This window comes from Fundulus heteroclitus, chromosome 2, assembly GCF_011125445.2.
Source record: "Fundulus heteroclitus isolate FHET01 chromosome 2, MU-UCD_Fhet_4.1, whole genome shotgun sequence".
Lineage (NCBI taxonomy): Eukaryota > Metazoa > Chordata > Actinopteri > Cyprinodontiformes > Fundulidae > Fundulus > Fundulus heteroclitus.
Window position 1 is genome coordinate 20,244,128 of NC_046362.1, and position 27,425 is coordinate 20,271,552.

Genomic DNA, 27,425 nt, shown 5'->3' on the forward strand with positions numbered 1-27,425 from the left:
ACATGCAGGTCACTCTGAGCACATGGGAGTGGCGGCATCATGCTATGGGGCTGCTTATTGGGCGAGAGAGTTGATGAAAAGATAGACTGGGCTCAATACAGAACATATCCCAGAAAATAGAGAACATGTGAAGCGCTGTAAAAGCCTAGAGACTAAGGGGAAAGGTTTAACTTCCAGGAGGACCGCAACCCTAAAGATCCAGCCAGGCCCAAAGCTACAATGAAAAGGTTTAGTTCACAGCATATTCATATTTTAGAAAGGCCCAGTCAAGTTCAGATCAAAATCAAACTGAGAATGTGCGACGGGACTTGAAAACTGCTATTTAAACACACTACCCATGAAGACTGACTGACTGAGAGAGTCCTTTAAGCTGCTCCCTTATTCAGGGACAACTTTGAGTTTTTACACCAGGTGCCTTTCCTGACACAACCAGGATTTCAACATGGGTCCCCTGAATGAAAGTCAAATATTCTTCACCATGAAGGGTCTCCACCCCTCCAGACTGACTGAGCTGGAGATATTTATTAAAGAAGCAAGAGCATCTCCAGATGTGGAAAGCTGGTAGACACACACCCCGAAAGACTTGCAGCTATAATTTTGATAATAATTGGTACACAAACGGAAACTAAAAAAAAACATAATCCTAGCATTTTCTTTCCACTTCTTAATTATACACCACTTTGTCACATAAAATATCTATGAAATACACTGCAGTTTGTGTTTATGATGAGACAAAATATATTAAAAGACAGGCGTTAACAAATATGCAAGACGATGTATCTGTTTATTAGCTATTGAAGAAAAACATCACATTTCTTTAATGTAACAGGCACAAAAAAATAAAAAAAATATATAAAACACAGTATTTTGCCCTTTCTATGATATCCTGGGTAATAAAAAGGCAGAAATAATTTCAATTTCTCCGCATGCAGTGGCCATCAAGGTGCCGTAAAGCTCAGCAGGCGTACGTTTTGCGGCCTCTAAATACCTGTGTGAATGCAGCGCGGGCTGATGCAGGCAGTACATCGTCTTTAAAGACGGAAGAGCGAGGGAGGAGAAAAAAAAATACATTTTAAAGCAGCCGAACCAAATTAAAGGGGGGTGCAAATCCCCCATGTGCATGCTCCCTCCCCATTTCTGCCCTATCATCTATCTCTGGACCATGGTGGGGTTGTCATGTCGACCAGCCCACAAGTTACTATGACAACGGCTCGAGGGGAAGCTCTTGCTAGTGAGGTTATTGCCTCCTTGGGGAAGCAAGAAGGACAGGTGGAATGTGAGCTCAGACAAAAGGACTTACAGACACCCGACGAGGCGTTAACTGAAGGGAGAGGTCACGCAGGAGGATGTTACCGGGCGAGTTTGGGTTTTAACAATTAGAACAATGCGGAACGGGACGCAGCGTGCAAGTCTGCAGTGGTGCAGAAGTTTCTCCCTGCTGGACACGGCCTGTGCCTCTTACTGTACATGATGTATTACACTTCCAGCTTGGTGCCATACCCCGGGGCAGTTAGGGGGGGTGGGGAGCAAGGAAGGGAGTGACATTAAGGACCCTCCAAGGTGTCAGATGAGTCCCCAGTTTCCCCCACTTTTTTTTGTCATATAAATGTCATAAAGACAAGTTTGGAGTTGGGAAGCTTTTTGGGACTCCTTCTCTGCCTGGGGGGTATCACAGCGGTTAATTGCCCCATTAGCACTGACAGGGTAAATTGGTGGAAGGGCTAACTATATATTACAGTGAAAACAACAAACCCCTGGCATACACCTTAGGGCATGGCAGCACAGTGCCTGTTACAGCACAACCTATCCATGTTTGTGTGAGCAATGTGTGTACAAATACAGCGCCTTGCAAAACGTATTCAGAAAACCCAAAACTTTTTCTCATTTGTGTCACGTTGCAACCACAGACTTCAATGCATTTCGTTGGGATGTGGCGTGGTAGACCAACACAAAGCAGTGCGTAATTGTGAATTAGTAGACAAATTATGCAAGGTAATAAAATTGCCTTACAAATAAAAATCTGAGAAAGAAAAACACATGTGCCGTGCACTTGAGTCAGTTCCCTTGAGTCAATATTGTGCAGACTCAACTTTTGCTGCAAATATGGCACCTGTTTGGGGACATGTATCTACCAGATTTGTATGGTCTAAAGACAAAAATTAAGCCCATTCTTTCCCAAATAGCTCAAGCTCAGACAGGCTTGCTGGAGAGCGTCTGAGGATGGACATTCTTTTCATGGCTTCTCATTTGGAATTAGGTCCAGACTTTGACCACCATGCTAAACTATTAGCTCAGGCTGTAATAATTGCTGGAAGGTGAACTTCTGCTCCTATCTCAACCAGGTTTTATGCCATCATTGCCCTATATCTTGTTCCATCCACCTACCCATTAACTCTGAATCATCTTGCCTTCCTTTCTGTAGAAGAAAAGCCTCCCCACAGCATGATGCTGCCACCACTTCGAATTTATTGAGGAGTACAATGTAACATTCGTCCTTCACTCCACCAGTATGCATTAATTTGTGTTGGTTGTTGCCTTAAATCTTCACGAAAAATACTGAAATTTGTTGATGTAAGGTGACGAAATAAGAAAAAGTTCCAGGTGCTTGAATACTTTTGCAAGGCGCTGCATGTCAGCTTTCATTCAGGTAGAATACCACAGCAGTACATGCATTTCTGTGGAAATGGCGTCTCTGTTCGCGTGTGTGTGGTGAATTTACAAACACGAAAGCAAACTAATGAAGAGGGTTTCGCCAAAAAGGCATAGAAATGCATACATTACTCTGTATATTTACGTGTAACAAACACGTCTGCCACATCCCCTCACAGCTAATAGTGTCCACCTGCATTTTGGTGTAATAAATAAATAAATACATTCATTCTGCAAAGATATATATGGTAATATGTTCTGATGATAATATATGCTGATTAAATTAAACCAAATTATTAAAGCCTAATATTTTACAAGAACAAGCACCACAACCAGTAAAATCATGCACGTGCAAACATAAACAAAATGCTTCCAAACATCAGTTTTTTTTTTTTTTTTTTTATCTTTTTGTTCAAATCTGTAAAATAACATGTCCCCCTATATCACGTGTGAACCCCACCACGCCGAAAAGACGCACATAGCCAACGTCTGGACGACAAACGCTGAAACTCGTGTCACCATCTTCTGTCTCGGGAAATGACAAATTGTCTCCGATTTAACGGCAGCCATAACAAGAGAGGAAAAAAAGCCATGTATGCCTAAAGACAACAGAGCAGGCAGTGATTTATGGTTTTGATAACCTGCAGTCTTTTGATAGAGGCCTCTGCCAGATCATCACTTCGAACGTGGTCGAATCGTAAAATATTTATATCATGTTTCACAGACGCATAAGACAAATCATTTGGCGCTTAATTAATTGGGGGAGAACTAGAATAAAAGATTTGAGGTTTGTTTTTACATTTGTGGCTGTACAATAAGTTTTTTCTAAATAAAAAACAAGGAAAATATCGCCATCTTTATTAGGTATGTATGGTCTTGTATTGCCCTGGGTTTATTAATATTTCTAACCTCATACTATACGCCAATATTATTTATAATATTAATATTATTTTTTATGTAATATGCAATCTGATCTTAAAAACAAATGCAGTTGATGCTATTTAAATATATGGATGACCGACAGATTGCATATCCAGCGTGAAATTCACAATAGCATTATCATAACAATGGAGCTGAGTTGACGGACGATCGGAGAAGACGGATGAAAAAAAAAAACGCCCAAAGGTCTTGTTTGAGGACAAACATTGGAATGGACACGTCATTTTGGGGTTTGAGATTTTTGATTTTTTTTTCAGGCTGAGGGAAATGTAAATATAAACGCAGCCTACGCAATCAGCTCAAGTTCAAAATCAGCAATTCATTTAAAAAGCACGTTTTAGGCAACCACTCTCTAATATTGATTCAGCAATTTAATTTTTTTTAAATAAAACGTTGTCAAATTTAATCAAATTATTTTAATGTGAAATGCTCTAAATTGGATAGAAAATAACAACAACAACAAAAATTCAGATATCACTGTTCCTGCAAAATAATGAGGTTTCTAGATTCTGTCTAAAAATCCGGACCTTCATTTAAACATTGCGTCGTGTCTAGAGTACAAATGTCAATATGACATCCTAAAAAAAACGTCCTGCGGGGCCTGAGAGTGTGAGGATGTTTGTGTGAACAACACGGCGACAACGACACATTTTGTTGGAGGTCGCTTTTTTTCACTTTAGAGGAATATTAAGTTTGTCCGTCTTTCTCGACTTTACATTGTAAATTATATCGTTTTATTCCATTGCTTTTGTTTTCCTTCATTTTTGTCAGAAATAAATATTTGAAAAATAAAGCATATTTCATCGTATGTCATTTTCTTAGCGGAATCTAAAAGACAATTCTTACGTCCATATATTTTCAAAATGAAAAGTCCAGATTTAAGATGCAAAATCTCATACTTTTCCATATTTTTTCATATATTCTTTATAAGCATTCTTCGGTATAGACTCTCCGTTTCTCTCTCTCTCTCTCTCTCTCTCTCTCTCTCTCTCTCTCTCTCTCTCTCTCTCTCTCTCTCTCTCTCTCTCTCTCTCTCTCTCTCTCTCTCTCTCTCTCTCTCTCGCTCGCTCGTTCTCTCTCTCTCTCTCGCGGAATCCTATTGATCCAAACGGGCTAATTAGCGGTGTCTGCGCAATTACGCACATGCGCACTGCGCATAATCTCAGCCATTTTTTGAAGGAAACTAATTAGCAGGAATAAAGAGCCAAGTGTTTTTTCCTCCCCTCAGTGATCAGAACTCATTCTACCTCTGGAGCTCGCACAAACCCCTCCGTCCCCATCTCTTCTGTTTACTACAGCCTCTGTATGTAGCTTTAATTACACAGTTGTTGGGAAACAACTTGGACCCCGCTGCTCCCTCTCTCTCTCTCCCTCCTCTCTTTTTCCCCATTTTTTTCTCCTTTTCTTGGCTCCGTTAAAACACAGCAAAGGATCATTCATAAGGAATGAGCGGAGACTCCATGCGACTGCTTTCTGGACTACTAGACATTCAGCGTGTGGAGCTTTGTGCCGGGGAAGCTGCAGAAATGTAAGTGTGCCGTTTGTTTACGATGTTCCGGGGTAGCTGAAGGGAGCAAGCCGGCGGTGTGGGGAAGAGGAGGGGAGGCGTTTAGGTTAGTGCAGCCTGTAATTCTCACAGATCCGAGATTTTAGGTGGTATTGCGAACCAAATCACCTGTTACCGGCCACTGAACGCGATCAGTCTCGGTTTGGGTCGAACCAGAAAGTGCTACGGTAGTGTAGGACACAGTGTAAACAAAGGCAGAAGTAGAAGACTCGGATAGTCGATCCGTGAACTATTCATGCTGCTGCCTGTGCGGGTTTTGTTCCAACCCCCCCTTTGCTACCATGTTTCCGGTAAAAAAAGAAAATGCTAAATACATTTTAGTTGTTTACCTTGAGGCTGGTGGAGCTTAAATGCCATCCACAAGGTCTTCATAAAAGTAATTTTCCAGCTTCGTGTCCATATCCCATAATAATAATGACAAAAAGAAAAGTATAGCCATACAACTCTTGTCTGTCTGGTTCTCAGCCCCCTGCACACCCCTGCCTCTCCTGTCTATGCTGGACACACACACACACACACACACACACACACACACACACACACACACACACACACACACACACACACCAGTTTGGGAAATCCAGGCATACACTTATAATTTCTGTTGCATGTTTTTACATCGTTGTTGTGTTATTAAGCAACAGCAAACACAACAATGTGCATTAATATTTGAACACTGATATAAAACAGCCCTAATGGGGCTGTAATAAGCTCATGCATGTTTAATTTCAGGTGAGTGTACCTAATTGACATAATCAGAATCAGAAGCACAAAAGGATGAGCACTCATTAACACACACCAACGTACAGTCACACACAAACACACCCATCGTTAAATGATGGTTTCCCGCACTTGTGATCAATACAGAGCCAGGAATGCTTGTATAAATAGTTACATTGCCGATAGACCCCGGGTTATTGATTGCAGTGTAAATGAAAATCTTTATCAGATTAGAGGCTGTTCTCAGCCTCTGGCAGGCCAGGCTCGGCCCCCTCGGCGATCGCTGGGCACGACAGTGGACAGCTGCAGTGGGCAAGGGTCTGTGGCCTGTGACATAAACACAGTGCATTAAAGCACTATCATGGTGCCGATATGAGCCATATATCTTGGAGCTGCAGAGAGAGAGACGAAGGGGTGGGGGCTGGACACAGAAGAGAGGGATGGGGTGTTTAAGAAGGAGGAAGAGGGGGAGGGTTTGTTGAAGCGGAAGGTGAAAGGGTAGATGAAGGTCTCACCTTGATTAAAAAAAAAAAAAAAAAGTCAGTGATGAGATTGTGAGTCACACATGGACTAACAGAGACGTATCTGTCTGCAAGGCATTTCACCTGTCAGTCAGTGAACCCTAAGAGGGTGGAGGCCTCCTCTATTTTTAGGGCATCTGAAGTAAATACTAATTTAGTTCAATAATTAAAAAATATTTATAAAAAAGATAGCTGTATTTTGTAAAAACGTCTTTAGCATCTGGTATTAAAAAAATGTGAGGCAGCTATTAACTCCAAGAAAAGCTGTTTGACATTATGCAGTTTTTCTTTTACTTTAATTGACCGTTAACCTTTATTCATGTGATATTCTATTATGGGTCACAGATAAATAAATAAAAAAGTAAGGTGAAAAATTATAATTTTCCTAATGAGGTTTAGGACACAATATTCATGTGCATGAGTGTATTTGACGAAAAGAATGTGACATAAGAAATTGCAAGGAAGTCTAAAGAAACTGCATGACTTGCAGACATAAATAGTTTTCAATATTTTGCTCAGATGTTATATAGGACTATTACAAAACTGGCCACATTTAGCAAAAGCTTACATATGGGCAAGAAATGTATTAAGGGTTTAATAATTTATTCTAAGCGATGCTGTTTTACAGCATCGCTTACAGTAAGTTTTCATTGATGCACAGTGAAAGATGCCAAGACCAATATACTGGCTTTAAAAAGTATTCGTCTATTTTCTGTGTGGCAATTCCATGGAAGCCCTCTAGCTCTGCAGCGTACCGTTCTTCATTTAATCCTGTTCCCTGAGGAATATTGCAGACCTCCTGTGTAGCCTTTACCCACATTCCTCAACCCAGTTTAGCACTCATGCTATTGATTTTCCCATTAAGGGCTAACGCTAACCCCTGGGTAACCAGCCTTTGGGTTGCGTGCTGTGACTGTTGTATTGAACAGATGCTATCTAAGAAATCTAATCAATGATTCCGCTGTTATGCAATTTTATTCAGATGACTCATGTATTTTCTTTTTGCTATCTCTCTGTCTATCTTCTATCTCTCCAAAATACACAGGTGGTCTGGTAATGTGCGGCAGCTGTAGCCTCTGGTATGGACACCGGTGAGGGAGGGGGAGGGGATGGAGGGGGAGGAGAGGAGAGAGATGCTGACCTCAGTCCCCAGGCTTTAACTCTCCCTCTCTTGACCCTGGCAGTCATTCCTGAGCAGAGGCTGTCCTCTCATACCTCAGCCATGGCCCCTGCCAAAGAATCCCTGACCCCGCCTCAGCAGGGTAAGAAGGGCGCAGAGGGGTCCAAGGCTGGAGAGGGAGGTGAGCAGAAAGAAGGGAGCCAACATCCGCCGGAGAAAGGACTGCTTCAAAACCATGGGTTTAAAGAAGACTTTGGGGAGGGGTATCTGTCAGGGCAGAGGAAAGAAGAAGGACAGGCGCATGAAGGTGTGGCAGACGCCTCACATACAGGGGGCCTGTCAGCGGCCCTCGGCAGCAGAGGCAGAGAGGAGGGGAAGCAAGAGGAGGAGGCCATTTCAAACCAAAGTCAAACAAAATCCAAATGTTCTTTATTACCTCAACAGAGCCAGTACAGCTCTTCTTCCAGCACTGCAAAGGCCAGTGGCACACTCGACAGCAAAACAGCCGCCTCTCCAAAGCCCTCCCACACTCCCCCCTCTTGTCCAAAGCCCTTCCCTTTTTCTTCAGTCTCTCCAAAGCACTTCAGTGGTCCATCATCCTCTTCTGCCCTGCTGAGCGAGACAGAGGTAAAAGACATTAAAGGAGATCAGGGCTGGATTTCTGGGTTTCCGCAGAGCTTTAGATCCCAGCAGTCTTCTATGGCTTTTCCGCTGGCAGGTACGGAGCCTGCCAGCGCACCTGCAGAGGATGATGTGGGAGCCGGGGTTCCTCACTCTTCCATTTCCAATGGAAATGGTGCCAAAGCTCCAGAACCAAATGACAGTCAGTTAGACACAGGGGGGGATGACGAGAAAGACAAAGAAGAACAAAAAGAAGGGGTCCCTAAAAGCCTCAACCAAGACCTTTCAAATAACTCTCTGACCAGTCACATGACAATAATGCACTCACGCAATTCTTGCAAGACTCTTAAATGCCCAAAGTGCAACTGGCACTACAAGTCTCAGCATACACTGCAAGTTCACATGAAGGACAAACATCCAGAGACGGGAGGCCAGTGCGTGTGTGGCACCTCTGGGGGAAAGTGTGTCTGTGGTGGTGGAACACAAGGTGTGTGTGGGTACTGCTCCTCTGGAAAACCCCATCCTCGATTGGCCCGGGGTGAAACATACGCCTGTGGCTACAAGCCTTACCGCTGTGAGGTCTGTGACTATGCTACTTCGTCAAAGGGCAACCTCAGCATACACATGCAGTCCGACAAACATCTGAACAATGTTCAAAATGGGGGACATGCAAATAGTCACATACAAAGTGCTCTCATTACCAACAACAGCAGCTCTTCTGGCAGTCACCCAGTGGATGAACAGCCTTACAGCAAGCTCCCGCTCGCTATTCCGACACCCACTGCCCAGCCTGCTAAAATCCCATCACCTGCTCACTCCCACTCTCATGGTAAGCGGTGGCGATGTGACGTATGCGACTACGAAACCAGCATTGCCCGCAACCTGCGCATACACACCACTAGTGAGAAACACACACACAACATGCTGCGGCTCCAGAGAGGCTACTACCTGTCTCACTGCAGGGGTCTGGCCCCACATCTTAAACACCTACAAAACACAGGTGAGGGATGAGTCGCTCAACGTCACTTACTTAAATAACAATTGCACTAAAGTGGGGCTAATTGTTTTACTCCATTTTAGGTGCCGAGCTTACCTTGAACATGCGACTGACTGGCCAGCAGGTCCCGGAACAACCAGTCACCCTTGGGTCTACGCTCACTCCGTCTCCCTCCCCTTCCCCATCTCCTCCCCCAGCCCCCTCCATGTCTCCGACTACACCCCTCTCCCAGGGCGTGTTCCAATGCCTTGTCTGCCTGTGCTTTTCTTCCGACAGCTTAGAGTCTGTAGAGAAACACCTGAATGCGCCCCGCTCCTTGCCTCAGTCTGAGTGGTGCTCCCTTGTTGCAGGTGGTTGCCACTGCAGACTGTGTGGCTACACCACCCCTTTGAGGGCCAACTTCTCCTTACACTGCCAGACTGACAGACACCGCACCCGCTACCAGCTAGCTGCTCACCTCCAGGAGGGTGGAGACAGGGGTCAGGAGGGAGCCTCCCTCATTGCTAAGGGCAACCCCATCCAGCTACGGTGCAACCTATGTGACTTTGTAACGAGCAGTCTGGAGAAGCTACAGGGACATTCCCTTGCTCCGCACCATGGGGCCAGCTTCAGAGTGTACAAAGTAAGGCACAAAAACACCTTTTTATTATATTTCTACTGAACTCTGTGTGGGGTAGAATTTGCCGTTTTCCAATAGTAATGATTAATTTGAAGTTTCATATTTTCTTTTCTTTCTACCTTTACCTTAATTTCAGTTCCTGCAGCAGTATGATGGGGAGGTTGATGGAGGTTCGTGGCTGTTCCATTGTCTTCTATGCAACCACTCCTCGTCTTCTAAACTGCAAGTACTGAAACACAGTCAAACTTCAGCCCATCAACAAAGAGAAGGGCTCCTGCAATTGCAGCCAATGGGTGGAGAAGAGCTGGCAGCCATTTTTACCATCAGAAAATGCCAAAGTGGCATCCCAGGTGAGAATGTGAAATTTGTGGGTAGCCATGCTGAGATTTTCTCTGTAACTTGCAGTAAAAATGTGGTTTCCCGGTAGAATGGCAAAAGGCGGAAATATTCACAATTGGAAACTTTCCTTAGGGATTATGGGACATATAGGCAAATTAAATAACATTTTATGACAATAGACAGAAATAACCACGTGACACACATGTAGCAACTTATCATTTAGTGAACTACTTTATTAATACGGTTCCATATTATATGTCCAGGTTAAACATTCATACTTTGTGAACATTTACACAGTAAACGTATCAAAACTTACTTCACTCAATGAACGAGTCAATTTGAGTTCAGCCTAGAGTACTGGAAATCATCTATTCATGTGCGTATACAATGGTGGATCTATCACATAGATATTCACAAATGTGCGGCATTAAATCCAGTTGTTTTAGTAAAATATATGCTAAAATATATTTTCCTCAACAATATATAAAATCCCGGTTAATGACAAACATTCAATATTTTAAATTCCAATGGGTATTTCTACTTAGTCCCAGAAATTCCTTTTAACTTGCAGGAATTTCCCTGGAAAGCTTTCTACTTTTAAATTCATTTAATTTGCCACCCTACAAACATAACAGAAAAAAAATATTACATCATTCTATTGCTTCTATTTAAAACAGGAGAGCAAAATTTACTCCTGCTTCTGGAAAAAATATTTATCAAAATAAGGTATCATAATTTATGTATAATATTGATCTATTGTCATTTTTATTTTTCTACATAGACTCGAGCAGAAAAACAAAAAGATCACTCAGTAAACTTGATGGTATTTTTTTAAGTAAACATGTGTATGGTGTGTAGAATATTCTACCTTCTTGCCATACTGGTCTTTGTGGAGTAACTTTGGGAGCCTAATAGACTGATATTATCTTGTTAATTATTGAGGTTATCGGCTCAGCTAGAACCTTCAAACATGTTCTTAGATTGCCACTGGTAGCTTTAAAGGGGACATATCATGCAAAATCCACTTAGCCCATAAACACGCTTTATTGTGTACTCGGAGTCTCTAGGAATGCAGAAAACCTTAATATGGTCTGTCCAGGTGCTGCGTAGATATTTTTATATTCTTTTTGGGTCATATTTTTCAAACCATTCAGTTTTATTAGTTTTTTTATGACGTTTTTTGGAGAATTGCGCCACATTATTTGCCTAAACAAGGTACTGACTTCTGTTTTACCAATTTTGTGAATCCGGCATTTTCATTTCTCAGAGCGATTTTGTAGTCCACGCTGGAGGATGCAAGTGGATAAGTGAAAATGTTTGGTTGTTCATTACACCGTCACCCAGCATACTACAAAAATGGCCAATCGCGGTGTAGGGGAACGTTGTGCGACCTGGAAGGGGGCGGGGTGTGAAGTGCCTCCTTTAGAGTTAAAGAGACCGCACCAAAACGAGTTGCTCTCAGACGCACCTCAGAACAGGGAAAACAGGGGGAATATTGAGCTTGATTTATGAGGAACTCAGACCAAAGCATTGCAGTTCCACTTTATACAGTTTAACCTACAACTGAATGATTTTAATGAGAAAAGGAAGAACTGAAAAAAATTTACATTTCCTTTTTAAATACATTTTGTTGAGTACTTGGAGTCCTGAGGAGTCGAGGTAAAGTTGAATGTAGTCTCCCCAGGAGCTGCGTGGATATCTTTTTATTCTGTTTGGATCATAATTTTCAATCTGTTCAGTTTTCTCTATTACCCACTATGTTTTTTTTCAATAATTATTTCACAGTATTTGCTGCGGATCTGCTAAACAAAGTCATGCGTTTCCGGCTAAGCAATTTTGTAATGCTGCCATTTTTATTATCTATCAACAATTTTGTAGCCCAAGGTCAAGGATGCGGAAGCTGCAAGTGGAAAAGTCAAAATGAGCAATGAACATGTAAGGTTGGATGGACAAGTTGTTGACATCCTTTAATCAATTTGGGAACAAAAATTTTCTGCGCTGCTAGATAATCATAATCATGCTATCTGACTACAAAAATGGCCAAACTGGGTGGAGTGGAACACTCTGCGAGCTTTAAGGGTGCAGGGTATGAAGTGCTTCACTTGCATCAAAAGAGACCACACCAAAACGAGTTGCTCTCAGACAAACCTCAGGACAGGGGACAAAGAGGGGCTGTGGGGCAACAATAACCAGAAATTCAGACCAAAGCATTGTAGTTCCACTTTATATAGACCATAACTGAATGATTTAAATGTCAAAAGGGAGGATTTAAAAGCATGATATGTCCACAACAGTGCTACCTTAACAGGCTCGTTTAGAAGCCCTTCTTCAGTTATGAATAGCTATTTTTATTTATTTTTTTAGGATAGAAATATTTCCGAGGACAAATTTGTTTTTCTTGCAAGGAATGGAAAAGTGCAGTAGCAGTCTTTCAGCCAGCTGACAGACAGTGTGCAGGAACAAGTGGGGGCTAAACAACACTGTTACTCTATACTCCATGCAGCCAAAGAAAACTCCAGTCATACCAACGCTTCTGTCTTCTCATTAAAAAGCCTTTTTACCCATGGGAACCATATCATTGAAAATTTTTAGCAATTTTGGAAGCCCTAATTTTTTATATCCTTGGTATACTTTGATCCCAACCACCTGCCTAAAAGAATGTGTGGCTTTATGTGGTGGGTTTCACGTGGCAAGCGGTTGCTAACTCCAGAGGGTAGACAGAGGATTGAGATGAAAACAGAGACAAAATGAGCAATGGCTGTTGCTGGGATATTGATCAAACAAAGCGATTAGTCAATACACATCCTTGTTATATTCCCAATCACCCCTGACAACAGCTAACTAGCACCTGCTAATCAATGGACTAAAGCAGATCAGCTGGAAAAAGACTGTGGGAGGTGGAAATTAGTCGTTACTCCACAGACTGCTCAAGATAAAATGCTGTATTTATATTGTCTGGAGTGTGTGGACAGCGTAACCCCTGGAATAAGTAGTTCAACGCTTCATTTGTAAAATGAATCTCTCCTTTGATTTGATTCGCTGCAAATTAAGACACATTAAGAGGAGCTTGTGTGTTGCCAGTCCATTTTAGGTCTACTCCACCTCTGAGAGAATCTAATGCAGAATCAATGTGTGATCGATAGGGTTTGCAGGCAAGCAAGAGGAATGAAGTGTGGTTCAAATACATTGTTCTTTTTGAAAGATGCTGCCAAGAAAATAATACAAAAGGCAATTAGTCTGTTTGTTAGAGTATATTAAATAAGGCAATGTGTTTGCATATCATAATTACTTGTATTGTCCTGTCCTAGGAGAGCTTATTGAGGACATGGAGACTTTTAGTGAGACCAGCACTGATCCCTTGGACACAACCAAAGACACAAGTAATTTAGGGGCAAAAATCGCTGAGCAAACAGGTACTGTTGCTCTTACAAATCCTACAATATAAAATCAAATATTTATATATTGCATTGCGAATGTAAACACTTTCAAATGTGTATGCTTTTACTTGAAGTAAAAACGAAAGAAGACCAAGAAAGAAGAGATTCATTGCCTACGGCGAAGCGGCCATCCTCTATACATGAAGAAATGGAAACCTCAGTCCCAACCAAGCGCCCCAAAACACACCAGCAAAATGAGAACCAGCAGGTAAGCAGTTGAAATACATTTTAATAATTCAAAAGTGCTCATGTCAATATGGGATGTAATAAAGTACACAATAACTGCAGTATTACATTAGAATTCATGGGCACTTCGTGCGCTGCCTTTCGTTTTATGAATTCTGATGACGCACATGTGGTTTTTTCTTACTCTTGTCGCATTTTCCAATCTTTTTCACTTTCAGACTGTCCAATGCCCGTTGTGCCAGGTCAGACTCCCGTGCTCACACCTTCGACAGCATCTAACGCACGTGCACAGTGTGGCACAAGACTGCGTGGACAAGCTCATCAGCGCGGTATGTGTGTGCAACTGTGTATGTGTTGTGCGTGCATTCATAAGGAAGTAAAATAAAACGAGAAGCCGAAGCAATGGGGGATGGTGGGGGACGATTGAAATGTAGGGAGACAATTCCATTAAGAAGGCACCAGAGAGAAAGGCAGCCGCTTTTTTTTTTAATGCATGTTTAAGTAGCTCCTCGCTATCATCTTTGATGCAGCCGCGCGTTCTCGGTGGATGTGTGTGGACGCGTCTTGTATAGTGGAAAGAGAGTAGGTTTGAGTGAGTGAGTGTAGGAAAAGCCAGTCTTTCTATAATGCATGTTTAAGTAGCCCTCTATTAACAGAAGTGCAGTCAAGCTAAAAAGGGGCCCCCATGCTTTTTACTGTGTCTCTCCAACTAACAATGACCGGTCATCTATCCACATCACCATCCTCCCATCTCCCTGGCCTGTATGCTAAGTGGCCTTTGTCTCTTGCTCTCTTCCCTCCTCTTCATGACTGCTTTTTTCACCCTTTCTCCCCTCTGCTGCCCCTCCCTCCCCCCCTCTGGCTTCTCAAATCACTCTTTTTTTCTGCAATTTCTGTCCTGCCCCTTTCCTGCTGTCTCTCCCAAGCCCTGTCTCAATTTCTTATACCTTACCCCCTCCCTTGCTCACTGTCTTTCTCCAAAGCAGTTTTTTTTGTTCTGTGCCCCCTAACTTCCTCTCTCTCTTGCTCTATCTCTTTTTCATATTCTACACCCTTTAGCCCCCCCCCTCCCAAATCTTCCGTCCCTCCATACCCTTCCCCTCCCTCACTCTCTCTGATAGTAATTGAGGTTCATTAATTCAGACTGAGGTGATGATGGCCATTATGTACCTTGCTTTCCAATTACGCTCTCTAGATTAAGTATGACCTTCAGTTTTCCCTGCAGTGTGTATGTGTGGTTGTTCTTCGCTTTTGCAGCTATGAAGCTGTTACGCAGTGAAGACTCTTGTCATGTAAATCTCATCTTTGGCTCTCTGTCCTTTCCTCAGGGTGGCTAGCTGTTTGCATAGATATACTATTTACCCTTGCTGCTGGAAGCAGTGGGGATTTCCTATATGAAGAATTATTTTAAATAAATTAATTATTCACCTCAGTAAAGTTTTATTAAACCCTTGGGGCATATGGTGTAGAAACTGAAGGGCAGAAATGCATCTCAACTGCGTATTTAACAAACTGATGTGCCTTGCTGCTTGCTACACAGGCAGACGCAAGACTTAATACATTTGAATGTTTTATAACATTGTTAAAATCATCGCGTGTCTGTCTTTGTACCCTTTGGTATTTGCTTACTATTTTACTCTGCAAGGAAACATGTTTTATTCATGTTGATAGATTAAAGAAAACATGGACATAGACCGATTTTATTGTCATTCAACCTCACGTTCACAATTTACATTTGCCCGAAACTTCATTGCCAGGCATTGTCCGAGTAAAAAAAAAAATAGAAGACGGAAGAAAAACATTATGAATATCAGCGATTCCATTTATTTTGAGTTGTCAAATGGCCTCTTAGAATGACTGTAAATCAGAAACGAAGACATTGGACAATGTGTGACAATGTTTTGTTTGCAGGTGACACCATCAATGGAACAGATCGAGCCTCTGCTGGAGACAGACCTACAGGATACGATTACTAATAATATTCAGAACACTAAAACTAAGACAAGCAATGACGCAAACGGCTCCCGTACTGCAGAGCCAATTATTGGTTCACAGAAAAATAAAGGTTTGTAACAAAAATTATATATATAGAACTGAACCCTATATCTTGTAGAAAAAACAACTATGTCTGTTTTTTTTCCAAAAAACTTTCTTCTGAACTAAATTTTCACAGCTGTCTTTTTGGTGCACTTCACAGGCATCTTGGTGGAGAACACTGAGGGAGATGTTGCCGCACCCAAAGATGTCACAGCACTGCTCACCCCACCCCTAGAAGACAACACCACTCACCCCTCCAATGGCACACTTGCTCCTCGGTCCCCAACTCAAACACCCCCTTCCTCTCCACCTACCTCCCCTCCCAGCGACCCCTCTCCCCTTTCAGATCGTCATGGTTACCGCTTTCGTTGCAGCAGGTGCAGCTTGGCGTTTCCCACTCAGGAGAAGCTCCAGCTGCACTGGCAGTACCATGCCATGAGGGCGGCGACAGAGTGTTCCCTTTGTTCTAGACAATGCCGCAGTCAGGAGGCCCTGCAGAGACACATGCAAAACACGCACTCACAGCAGGACAGCACACAGGAACAGAATGCTCTCTTAGCACCACACACTGTGCCATACATGGAGCACAATAAGAGCTCAGTTGAGCAAGATTTCAGTTTATCACCTCAAGTTGGTCAAGAAGCAGGAGAGGGTGATGATGACAAGATAGAGGAAGAGGCACTGGGCATGGAGGAGAGGGAGGAACAAAAACAAGACAAAACTAAAGAGAAGGAGGTTGTCCATGAAGCTGATGGAGTTGAGGAGAATCCAAATGAGTTTGAGAAAGGGCCACCAGAGGAGGTTGTATCAGAACCTAGTTCTAGCCTTCATGTCAAAAAAAGCTCAAACCCTACAATGGATCGTTATCTAGATCCCTCCAGGCCTTATAAATGCACCATATGCTCAGAGTCTTTTACTCAAAAAACAATTCTTCTGGTCCACTATAATTCGGTATCCCATCTGCATCGGGCCAGAAGAGCCTTGCAAGATTCTGGTACAAATTCTTTGACCCCTGAGGCCCCACGTGGCCCAGATCCTAGACCCTACCGCTGCCGATTATGTGGAGTAGGTTATAGCCAGAGTTCTACACTCGACATACATCTTCGCTCTGTTCTTCATCAGACCCGAGCTCGTGCCGCCCAAAACTCAGCTCCGCAGACTCCAGAGTCAACTTTGACTTCTCCAGGGTCAGTCCCCCCTACCACTGCCCTGGTTACAAGCATCAGTGAAGAAACATCCAAAAGTTTGCCTGTTGCCAAAAAAACAGATGGGATAAGCAGTTTGACCCCATCCTTAATGGGCTCTAGTTTATTAGCTGAGAATCAACCAACCCTCTCTGACCCAGCAGAGTCCCAGCAAGCAAAAAAGAGAGTGGCAGAGCTTCTTGCATCAAGAAATCAATTAATGTTACTACAGCAGCAACAGCTAGCTCAGGCACAGGTCCAGGCTCAACTGCAACAGCAAACAGCACTGCTTCAGTCCCAAGCAATCCACCACCTTCCCTTAGGACCAGAAAATCTCTTTAAACAGCATTTCGCACTGGCACCGGATAACCTACTTTCCCTTCAACAGCAACTACTCTTGCCATTTTACTTGTCAGGAGATGTGAAGCTTAACCCAGAATTTATGGTGAAGAGCCAAGACCTTGGCCTCGAAGCATCTTCCAAATTCATTTCAGAAGAACAGGCTAAGACAGATTTCAAAGTGGAGTCCCAGTCGGAAGAAAAACACACCCACAAACAAAGTGCAAATTCTACTTTTAGCCAGCCAACTGACCATTCACAAAGGGAAGCCAATGTCGATGTGGTCTGCAGTGGGTCCTCCAGCAAGCCGAATAAAACTGAAATGGAGCAAAACAATTCCATAGTTAAGGAAGAACCGGAGGAGATGCATGCTGAAAAGGAGAGTCAGAAGCAGGAAGTGGCTTGCTCTTCATTTACTCATCCAGGATCAGAATGCCCCCCTCCAAGAGTGCCCTATGCTGCTGCAAATGGGGAGCCTCTGAGAGCTTTGCTACAGAGCTATGGCTATGAGATGGCTCTGCAGTATTTACAAAGCAGACACAGACACCAGTTGCAGATTTTACAACACACTGACATAAGTAAGGTGGCAGAGTATTCAGAGACCAAAAAAGAGGAACTTGGTCATCTAAAGAATGAAAAAATGGAAGGGTGGAATAACAATTGTAAAGGAACAGAAATCAACAAAGACATAGATTGTAAAACAATTACTAAAGATAATGCATTTGCAAACTCAAAGCAGAAATGCTGTGAAACTGGGGAGAAATGCAGAGACTGTGGCAAGTTGTTTTCTAATGCCTTGATTTTAAAAAGCCACCAGGAGTATCTGCATAGAATGTTGTTTCCCACTGATGCACTGGAGAAATTCTCTAAAGAATACAGACTACAATATGACCAGATGTACCCCCTCGCCGAGCATAAATCGGTGGAGAACTCAGCTGTTTCCACCCAAGCTGCAGCTTCTACCCCAGGCACATGCAAAGAATCAGAGCCCCCAACAGACTCTGTTAAGACTCAAGTGAAAAAAATGGAATCTTCACCAATGCCATCCATTTCGGATCCAATAAATAAAGCAAGTGTCACAGCAAAAGAACAGAAAACAGCTGTCCCTGCTGCATCATCCCAGTCTTCCCCATCTCAGTCACTAGAGCCTAAACATCAGGAGGTGTCAATCTCTGATACATCTGGTACAGCCACATCCCATACTACAACCCCAGTAACTCTACCATTGCCTAAAATACCCATGCTCCCTCTTTCTTTGCCTCAGCTTTCCATACCCCCATTATCCATACCGAAGCTTCCACTTCCACCAATTCCTTTTTCCATGGAGCTGCCACTCTTACCACCTGTTGTGATGAAGTCTATGGCTCTCCAGACTCAACCATGGTTAGACTCAAGCATAAACCCTGAGCTGGCAAAACTTTACCAGTCTCAACTTAACCCAGCACTTCTTGGGCAACAAACACAGCTTAGTCCAGCGTTGCTCTCCCAGCAACCTCAAGCCAGCTCAGCTTTGTTAAGTCATTCCCCACAGCTAAACACAACTTTGCTTGGTCAACCATCACAAAATAGCCAAATCGGACAGAAAAGCCAAGTCAGTCCAAACACACTGGAACAACAACAGGCTAAAAGAACCAGGACAAGAATCTCAGAGGAGCAGCTGTCTGTTCTAAGGAAACACTTTGATATTAATAGTCTTCCAAGTGATGAAGAGATCAACAAGATGTCTGCTATGTCAGGTCTGCCTCACAAAGTAATCAAACACTGGTTTCGCAACACACTTTTTAAAGAACGTCAACGAGACAAAGATTCTCCTTACAATTTTAATAATCCCCCAACCACAGCCCTGGATGAGTCCAGAGAGGACATCAAAAAACAGTGTTTGACCCTTTCTCCATGTTCACTTTCCCCAGACCTCTCTGCCAACTCTTCCCCACAACCTCAGGTGATAGAAGAGCCCCAGAGAGGCAGACGCTCTTCCCGAACTCGTTTTACAGAGAAACAGCTGGAGACTCTGCAGAGTGTGTTTGAGGCCACCCCTTACCCCAGAGAGGAAGAATATGACAGGTTGTCTGCTATCCTGTCCCTTCCTAACAGAGTTATTGTTGTGTGGTTCCAAAATGCAAGACAGAGAGCTCGCAAGAATCAAGACCGTGGAACAGATGACGGAACAGAGGGGAAGAGCCATCTTGACAACATCAACAGACAGAGAAGTGATTGTTACATGACAGATGTTGATCATCAGGATAACAGCTATGATAATGAAGGACAAGGTGACCCTCATAATGATAATTCCATGGATTTGACTTATGAGTATTACACCCACCCTGATTCGCCTTCCCTTGATTCCTCTGTTCACTGCTCTGAAAGTGAGCATCAAGCAGCCAAAGGTGAGCAAACATTTGCTGCAAAAAACAGAGAAGATAAAATAACCTCTGCTCAGGCTACCACTAGCTCAGCATCTGGGAACAGTCAAAATACAATTTCAGAAGAGGATATGCAACAGAAAGAGTTATCTCAGACCTTGAAGACACCATCTGATCCACTACCCAGAAGTTCTGCAGATAAGCCCCAACATTGTGCTGAATCATCTTCGCAAAATAGTTCAACGCCAATCTTGTCTAAGGCTAAATCAGACCTGGCAATTGCACGCAGTCCTTTAAGAGAACAACTCTCTGAAAATGTTGCTCAGCCAATGACCAGCCCCTCCTCCGCTCCAGATTCAGAAACAATTCAGTCGTGGACACCTGACACAACAGCGTGCCTATCCACTGAAACCCAGCCACAGCCTCAAGCTCCGGCTCAATTCCAGTGCAGTGTCTGCCCAGTGTCTTTGCCATCTTTTCAGATGTGGCAAGAACATCAGACTAGGCATCTCCTGGCAGCTCAGTCCCAGGTACAACTTTTACACTCTGGATTCACAGACCTACCCATGCCTTACATGATGCTTCACCCTAACCCAACTTTAATGGCAAGCCAAATGCTTTCAGGGGCCATGTCCCAGATACATCCCAACCCCACACATCCCATGATTTCACACCTGGACAGCATGCAAATTAAGAACACATTCTCTGATCACTCTAGTAACACCCTTAACAATCCCTTGACCCCCACAAAGCAGACTACAAAGCATATATCAGAGACTAGTTTTGAAGGCCAAAGAGCCAATAGGGAGGTTGAAGAGGAGCACAGGAGGGATAAACGTCAAAGAACCACCATCACGCCAGAACAGCTTGAAGTGTTGTATCAGCGGTACAGTTTGGACTCTAACCCCACCAGAGGAGTCCTCGAGAGTATTGCGCGAGATGTAGGTCTCACAAGACGTGTGGTTCAGGTACTATTCATGTGATGAGCAGTAAATTGTTTTTATTATCTGTCTGTGCTGAATTTTGAGAAATCCATTGTTGTTGTTTTTTTGTTTTATCACAGGTCTGGTTTCAGAATACGCGGGCAAGAGAAAGAAAAGGACAGTTTCGGTCAGTGGGTCCAGGATCAAGTTTCACCTTGGGTTTGAACCACCTGCGCTGCCCATTCTGCAGGGCTCTTTTCAAAGTGAAGAGTGCACTTGATGCCCATATGAGATCACGCCATTGGGCGGAGGCTGAAAGAACAGGCTACAATCTGTCAATAGGTAATGGATCCAGTGGACAGACTGTGATGGCGTTGACATCTGCCACAGAGAGACCAGGTCCGTCTAACTCCTCTAATCCTATCCACGACCCTGGCTATGACATGCGCAACAAAGAGTTTAGCTTGAAGCCACCAGCTGGTTCTTTCTCTTCCTCCACCAACCCGAAAAACCCAGAAGAAGACGATGATGAATATGAGGAAGATGATGACGACTACCCTTGTGAGGAGAGTTCCAGTATGGCTGACCAAGGTTCTCCAAGTCCTGAAATATCAGGGGATCAAAGCTCAGATTGGAGTGAGACGCAAAGTCAGCAGCAGCACCACCACCACCACCATCAGCAGCAGCGCCAAAGGACACAGATGAGCCACTTCCAGGTACTTCAGCTAAAAAACTTCTACAGGAGCCACCGTACACCAAACCGCCTCGAATGTGAGACATTGGGCCAGGAGTTGGGATTGCCCTCTCGTGTGGTCCAGGTGAGTCAAAAGCAACCAAACCAAGTAAAGATTAACAATCCACCTCTTCAAGGTCAGTGTGTGATGCATAGTGACGGAAATACTTCTTACAGGTGTGGTTCCAGAATGCCAGAGCTAAGGAGAAGAGAGCCAAGACCCTGACCTCTGACACTGCTGAGAGGGAACAAGCAGAGCTTTCAGCCAGGGCAGGGGAGAGAGACAGAGCTTAGAAAGGCAGACTGCTTCCTTCAGACATGTTCCCACCAAAATCCGTTCCCAAACATCTGTCTGACTCCACACATACCCTGTCTACTTGCTGCCAAACCAATAACCAGAACACCCCAAAGATGCAGAGCCACAGTGGCCCAAAGAAGAAACTCTCTTAACTGGTGAGGGAGAGCCCAAACAAAGTCCTCTTTTACAAGAGCTTTCCTCTTTTCATGTTGCTCCTTAACTATTTCCCGATCTGTCCTTTCTTTTTGAAACAAGCTCTTCTCCCAATTCCTCCAGAATCCTTACTACACCAAACTCCATCTTTATAGAAAAAAAACCATGCCACAGAGGCCAAAGAGCATTCTTCAAGTATGTGACCTCACTGCCCAGCTAGACCTGCAGTCTACCTCTCAGTCTGCATGACAGACTCACAGTGGGCCCTCCACCAGACATTGCTAGACAACTAGCTGTGTAGCATGTAGTTCCAGTTTGGTCAAAGTTGGAAAAATAAATTGTCAAAGAGATTTTAGTGTAAATAGAGAACTCCAAAAAAGAAAAAAAGAAACTTGAAGAAAACAAAGCAGTGGAAACGGAAGGAAAAAAAAACTGAATAATATCCTTGAAATACCTTTGGGTATTTGCGTAGAGCTTTTGTAAAGACTGTCTCAGATTCCAAAGCTCATAACCAAAATTTTCTATGTCTGTTGATTTAGTTTAAATGTGTTTGTTTTCAGTAAGAAACTGCAGAGCGGACGTCTGTACGGTGAGGGGGTGAGATCTGCAGCTGTCGTAGGTGAACTGAGTACCAACAGACTGGTGTGGTGCTAGAGTACCACTTCACCCCCCAAAAAGCCAATGATAAGTCTTCTGTTGTACATGTGACTCCTTGTATGTTCCTTTAGTGGATAAAAGTCCAAATAGCACAGTATGTAAAGGCCAGTTTGTCCCAAAGGGGGGTAAACTATTTTTTATAGCACTCAACCATTATACTGTATATGAAAACTCTAACCAAACTCAAATTTACATTGTGTGTGTTTAGTGATAGTTTCTTAATATAAAATCTTATGGATTGACACAGACGGTCTTGCTTCAATATAAGTGTGTCATGAAAATGAAAAGATTAAGACAAGCTTTCATATGTTCAGGTAAGGTAAATTGCTACCTTTCCGTTTTATTTGAATATACCAATGGCTTAACAATGTTATGTGATAAATGTAAAGCTTTCTATGCTCGGATCAACATGGCTCCTCTTCAGATGTGATCTTCAAATTGCATCAATCTGTTTCTAAAAGAAAAGATGCCTATAGTTATAACTTGAACTAAGAATTTCAGGAAACCTACACAAACATCTCTGCATTTCAAAGATCTGAGCTTTTCACCTCTGAGTGATTGTCACAAAAAACTTATTGAAACTAAAGTGTTTAATAGTGTGAGGGGTAAATGTACAGTATTTAGCTTTTGTATGGTTGACTCGAGACTTCATTGGATGTTTGACGCGTAGCTCTCTTTTCCACATGTACTGAGCTTTTCTGCAAAGTTGTTGGGGGAAAAAAACACTTTGGATGTTATTGATGTTATTTTTCTACTCTTAATTTATTTTTTTCCTTCTCCCTTCACACATGATTTTTTTGATTTTTACTCTCAGTTTGATTAATACCAGTCCTTATTCTACCTGTAATAATGATAATATAACAATAATAGCTAAACAATAGTTAATGCTTTAAGACAAAAATCCAAAGACGTGATAATACTTTAACAATATGAACTACAAAAATAAGCGCTACTGTTTACTTGATGTACTGCTGTTTTTAAAGAAGGAAGGAGTCCCTGTATCTAAGCTACTGTTTTCTGCCTCTCATAAGCACACTGGAGACTGTAACCAAAACCCCAAACTAGAGCCATGGCAGTCTGTAATATAGCGGTTGAAGAGTTTTACTTCTCCTGAGAAATGTTGCATTTATTTTTCTTTTATACCATAGTGTTGAACTTCAGCCCTTAAGGATGTCCAGTTTGCTGCTAATGTACTGTAGTTTCTAATGATATTGTAGAAAGATGCATGCTCTGATCGCTTTACCACTAGGCTTTAATGACTACAAACTGTAATGATACCTGTGATGCTGTTGATAAAATGCTCCTCTGTCATTGTGTTCAAAGGCTACACAGTTGAAACCAGCTGGTTACATGCACTATATATCTTGTTTCTCGCTTTCTGGCACTGAATCAGACTAAACTTTTCCCATTTTATTTCAGTTTGGATTACTGAAATTATTTTTATTTCCCATTTTTTATTTTCTTCAAAGTCAGTTTACAAAAAAAAAAAAAAAAATCTGTAGTTATTTCATAGAATTGCTATTTAAACTGGGCCAAATCTTTTGGGCATATTTCCACTAGCTTTTCACAACAGTTTACTGGAATTTTTGTCCATCCCTCCTGACAGAACTGCTGTAACTGAGCCAAGTTTATAGGCCACTTTGCATTCTCGTATCTTTTTAGCTCTGCCCACAATTTTTCTAGGACTGAAATCAGGGCTGTGTAATGGCCACTGTAAAAAGACCGACCTGTCCTTAAACCACTTTGTAAGTTATTGGTTCGTATGATTAGCTCATTGTCCATTTGGATCACATTTTTGTACCCAAGCTTTAACTTCCTGGCTGATGTCTTGAGATGTTGCCTTAACATTTCCACACGGTATTCTTTCCTAATTAATACATACATTTTTTTGTGAAGTGCACCAGTCTGCCCTGCAACAAAATACCCACATAACATGATCAATAATTAAGATGATGCCACCTCTGTACTTCACAATTAGAATGGTATTCGTTCAAGCCTCTCCCCTTTTCTTTCCAATTTAATGATGGTCACTCTGTTTAAACACATAAACCATTTTAATTTCATCATACCACAGGACATTTTATCTAATGTAATTATTTGAACGGATAAACAAGGCACATTCAGGCAACTGACTTGGACCACAATTCTCTTCCTGTGTATTTAAAGTGTTGCCTTTAATACATCTGCTGGTGTGCCCTCAGTTAACAAATTCCTCCCAAAAAAATCTCTTTCTTATCACTCAGGCATTTGTCAAATACAAATAGTTTTGGTAATCCTAACTGACCTCAGACAGCACACATTTATTCTGATTAATTGTGAGACAGTGAGAGAAAAAAAAGCTAATATATCTTTTTATACAGTGTAGGCAAACATCTGGCTTCAACTGTAGATGTGTGGGGCTCAATTCCATCAGGTTTCTTGATCAGTATCCCACAACGCAAGACAAAAAATGGATTTCATGTTATTAGAAATATTTTTTTCAGGCCTCCAGTTTAACAAAAAAATCTTATTTGGGCATTAACCTCTCAATGCATTTGAAGATACTGCAAAGATGTTTGAATGAGTTAAGCCCCAAACCTTCCACTTGTACGGTGTCTTTCTGTGTTGCAATGTCTCTGGTCAGTAAGTCCAGCTCAAACAGCTTTGCTGACTCCGACTGACATCACAGCCAAGTTTCCAAAGGATATGGACTGAGAAACTCTGTCATGTTTTTTTTTTCTTTTTAAACTAACCAATGTTTACGACAATACCAATGAGCTTTGTTCTGTGCAGAAATGTGCATTCCAAATACCACAAAGGCAGTTTTCTGTTCAAGACCGATGATTTAACATTTGATTTTTCTCGTATTCTCTTGATTGTAGTGACTGTAAGATGTACATATTGGAGTCCTTTAACGACAAAGGGACTCTGTTAACCTTACTGTAGGTAAAACAGTTTTTCATTTTTTTTCTGGATATGTTGTTGCCATAGTGATGACCAAAAAGATACCTGTGATGTGCACCTGTCCTTATGTCCTGCTCCAGTGGTTTAGTGTGTCTCTATCCTCATCCCAGTTCCCCCCCCCCCCAATGTTGTGCGTTTCTCCCCTTGCCCTCCCCCCATACTCCACTGAGCTAAATAAAGTCTGCTTTGGTGCACGCTCTGGTGTCATCCCTATGGTCTAACTTAGAAAAGTAATTTTATGAATGTTCTATGTAAGGGGATCAGCTCTCTTGTGGATCTTTCGTGCTCTGTGTTTGGTATTGGGGTACATCTGGCAGCAAAGCATTTTGCATGCAGTTGTGTGTGTGTGTGTGTGTGTGTGCTGAGTGTGGAAGGCGTTTGGTGAATGGAGCCTTGACCTCTAGGGTCACTTCATTAATTACATCTCTGACATTCAGCCAGATGAGTTTCCTTTGTGACTAAATGATATGATGAATATTAACGACCTCGGATGAATTACTTTGCTGCTCCGGCTGCTGATGATGATAATGTGTTTTACGGCTCTGGGAGAGAGTGGAGGAAAAACTGCACACTGCAGCACCTTTTGGACAAACTGATATTCATGTGAAACATTTCAAAAGAGCACAGCGTAGGATCGGTGAATAAGACTTTTATTTTTTTGCTCTTTCTCAAGAAAAAGAAAAAAAAACGTCTTGAAGCGGCAGCGCTGGAATGTGGCTTTTCTCTCAGAGTCACATACAAGTCAAAACCCAAACTGGCATCTGCCTCATAGTCTCCTGCGAGAGGGCTGTTCATTTAGCCTCGACACAGAAATGCAACAGCGGAAAATGTAACCGTGAAGATGTTATGATCTGATTGTGGCTGCAGGGACGGGGAGACAAAAACAGATACATGTGGAGAACAAAAGCAAAGTAAACACACGAGAGGGCTTTGAGATAGCTGCGTATCGGTTGATAGCCATCTTAGAAAGTCATTGTGATAAAGTGATCCCCCACCATTTCTCCTTCTCCCTGTCCTCCCCTCTTAATCAAATGAGCACTGTGCAGCTGGTGGGGTTGCGGCAAAAAAGGGGGTACAAGTGCATTTGTGTGTGCGTGGAGCGTCGGTGGAAGGGGAGGGGGGGCTTTGAGGGACGGCGTGAAATTATTGCCTGCTGGTGTATATGTGTCGCTGGGGGTAGTGGAGTAAAGTAGGGGGTTGGGGATGGGGATGAGGAAGCGGCGGGGTGGGGAGGGGGTAATGTCATTGCCTGCTGGTATATCTGTAGTGGGGGCTCATTTAGATTTAGATTGGTTATGTGAGGAGAGAGCTTGAAAGGCCAGCTCATGTTTATGCATGAATCCCGAAGCATGCTGCGGTGGTGGAGCCCCGATTTAAAGAGACAGAGCTCAAATGCGGTCGCTCATTGAGACACACCTTCTGCTTCTGAGGATAAGCTTTCATTTGAAGCCACATGGCGCTATTAGATAGATTTTAACAAGCGTGCAGCTGTAAGGCTGTTTGTGGCAATCCCCCCCCCCCCCCCCCCAGTCCCTGCTTTCTGGTACATATCTGTCCTTTTTAATCAAAACGAAATTCAAATTTGAGCACTGGTAAAAGTCGCCGTCACCACCCACCGCCTGACTGCATGGCGGACTATCGCCTCGGCGTCTCCCCACAGCTGATACATAGCTTCTCGCATTACACTCACTCATACCCCAATAGTAATCAGTAAATGTCTCTGCAGAAGAGTTTGTTCAGCACTTCATCAGGTATAAAGTGGTTTTTATTTGGAAATGTGGTCCCTATCCATCTTTTAAATGACTTTTTAATGGTCGTCACACCGTCCTAATCAATCATGTTGTAGAGCTAGCCTGCGAGCGCAAATACGCTATTTATAATTCCTCCATTCTGCTTAAAAATTGACACAGCGCCTTTTGTAGAAATATTAAAAAAAAGTATCAGTTTATTTTATTTCTGGCCCTCTTTTACTGTCATTTATCTGTAAACTACATAGGTTCTTTTTTTTTAAAGTGGTGGAGGATAACTTGTTACATCTTATTGTTGTGGCCCACACTTTGTGACCCTTTTGCCATGAAAC

The 27,425-nt window shown here is 42.7% G+C and overlaps 1 protein-coding gene across 1 annotated transcript; it reads left to right on the top strand.

Annotated features, from left to right (window-relative positions):
- The first annotated feature begins 4,693 nt into the window (after positions 1-4,693).
- LOC105939806 (zinc finger homeobox protein 4) lies at positions 4,694-27,273 on the top strand. Its single transcript, XM_021308420.2, has 11 exons — positions 4,694-5,116; positions 7,442-9,137; positions 9,218-9,756; positions 9,890-10,103; positions 13,401-13,505; positions 13,604-13,737; positions 13,934-14,044; positions 15,627-15,780; positions 15,913-20,606; positions 20,702-21,379; positions 21,472-27,273. Exons 2-11 carry the CDS (start codon positions 7,478-7,480, stop codon positions 21,586-21,588), a joined length of 8,406 nt encoding a protein of 2,801 aa, XP_021164095.2. The 5' UTR covers positions 4,694-5,116; positions 7,442-7,477; the 3' UTR covers positions 21,589-27,273.
- Positions 27,274-27,425: the final 152 nt, after the last annotated feature.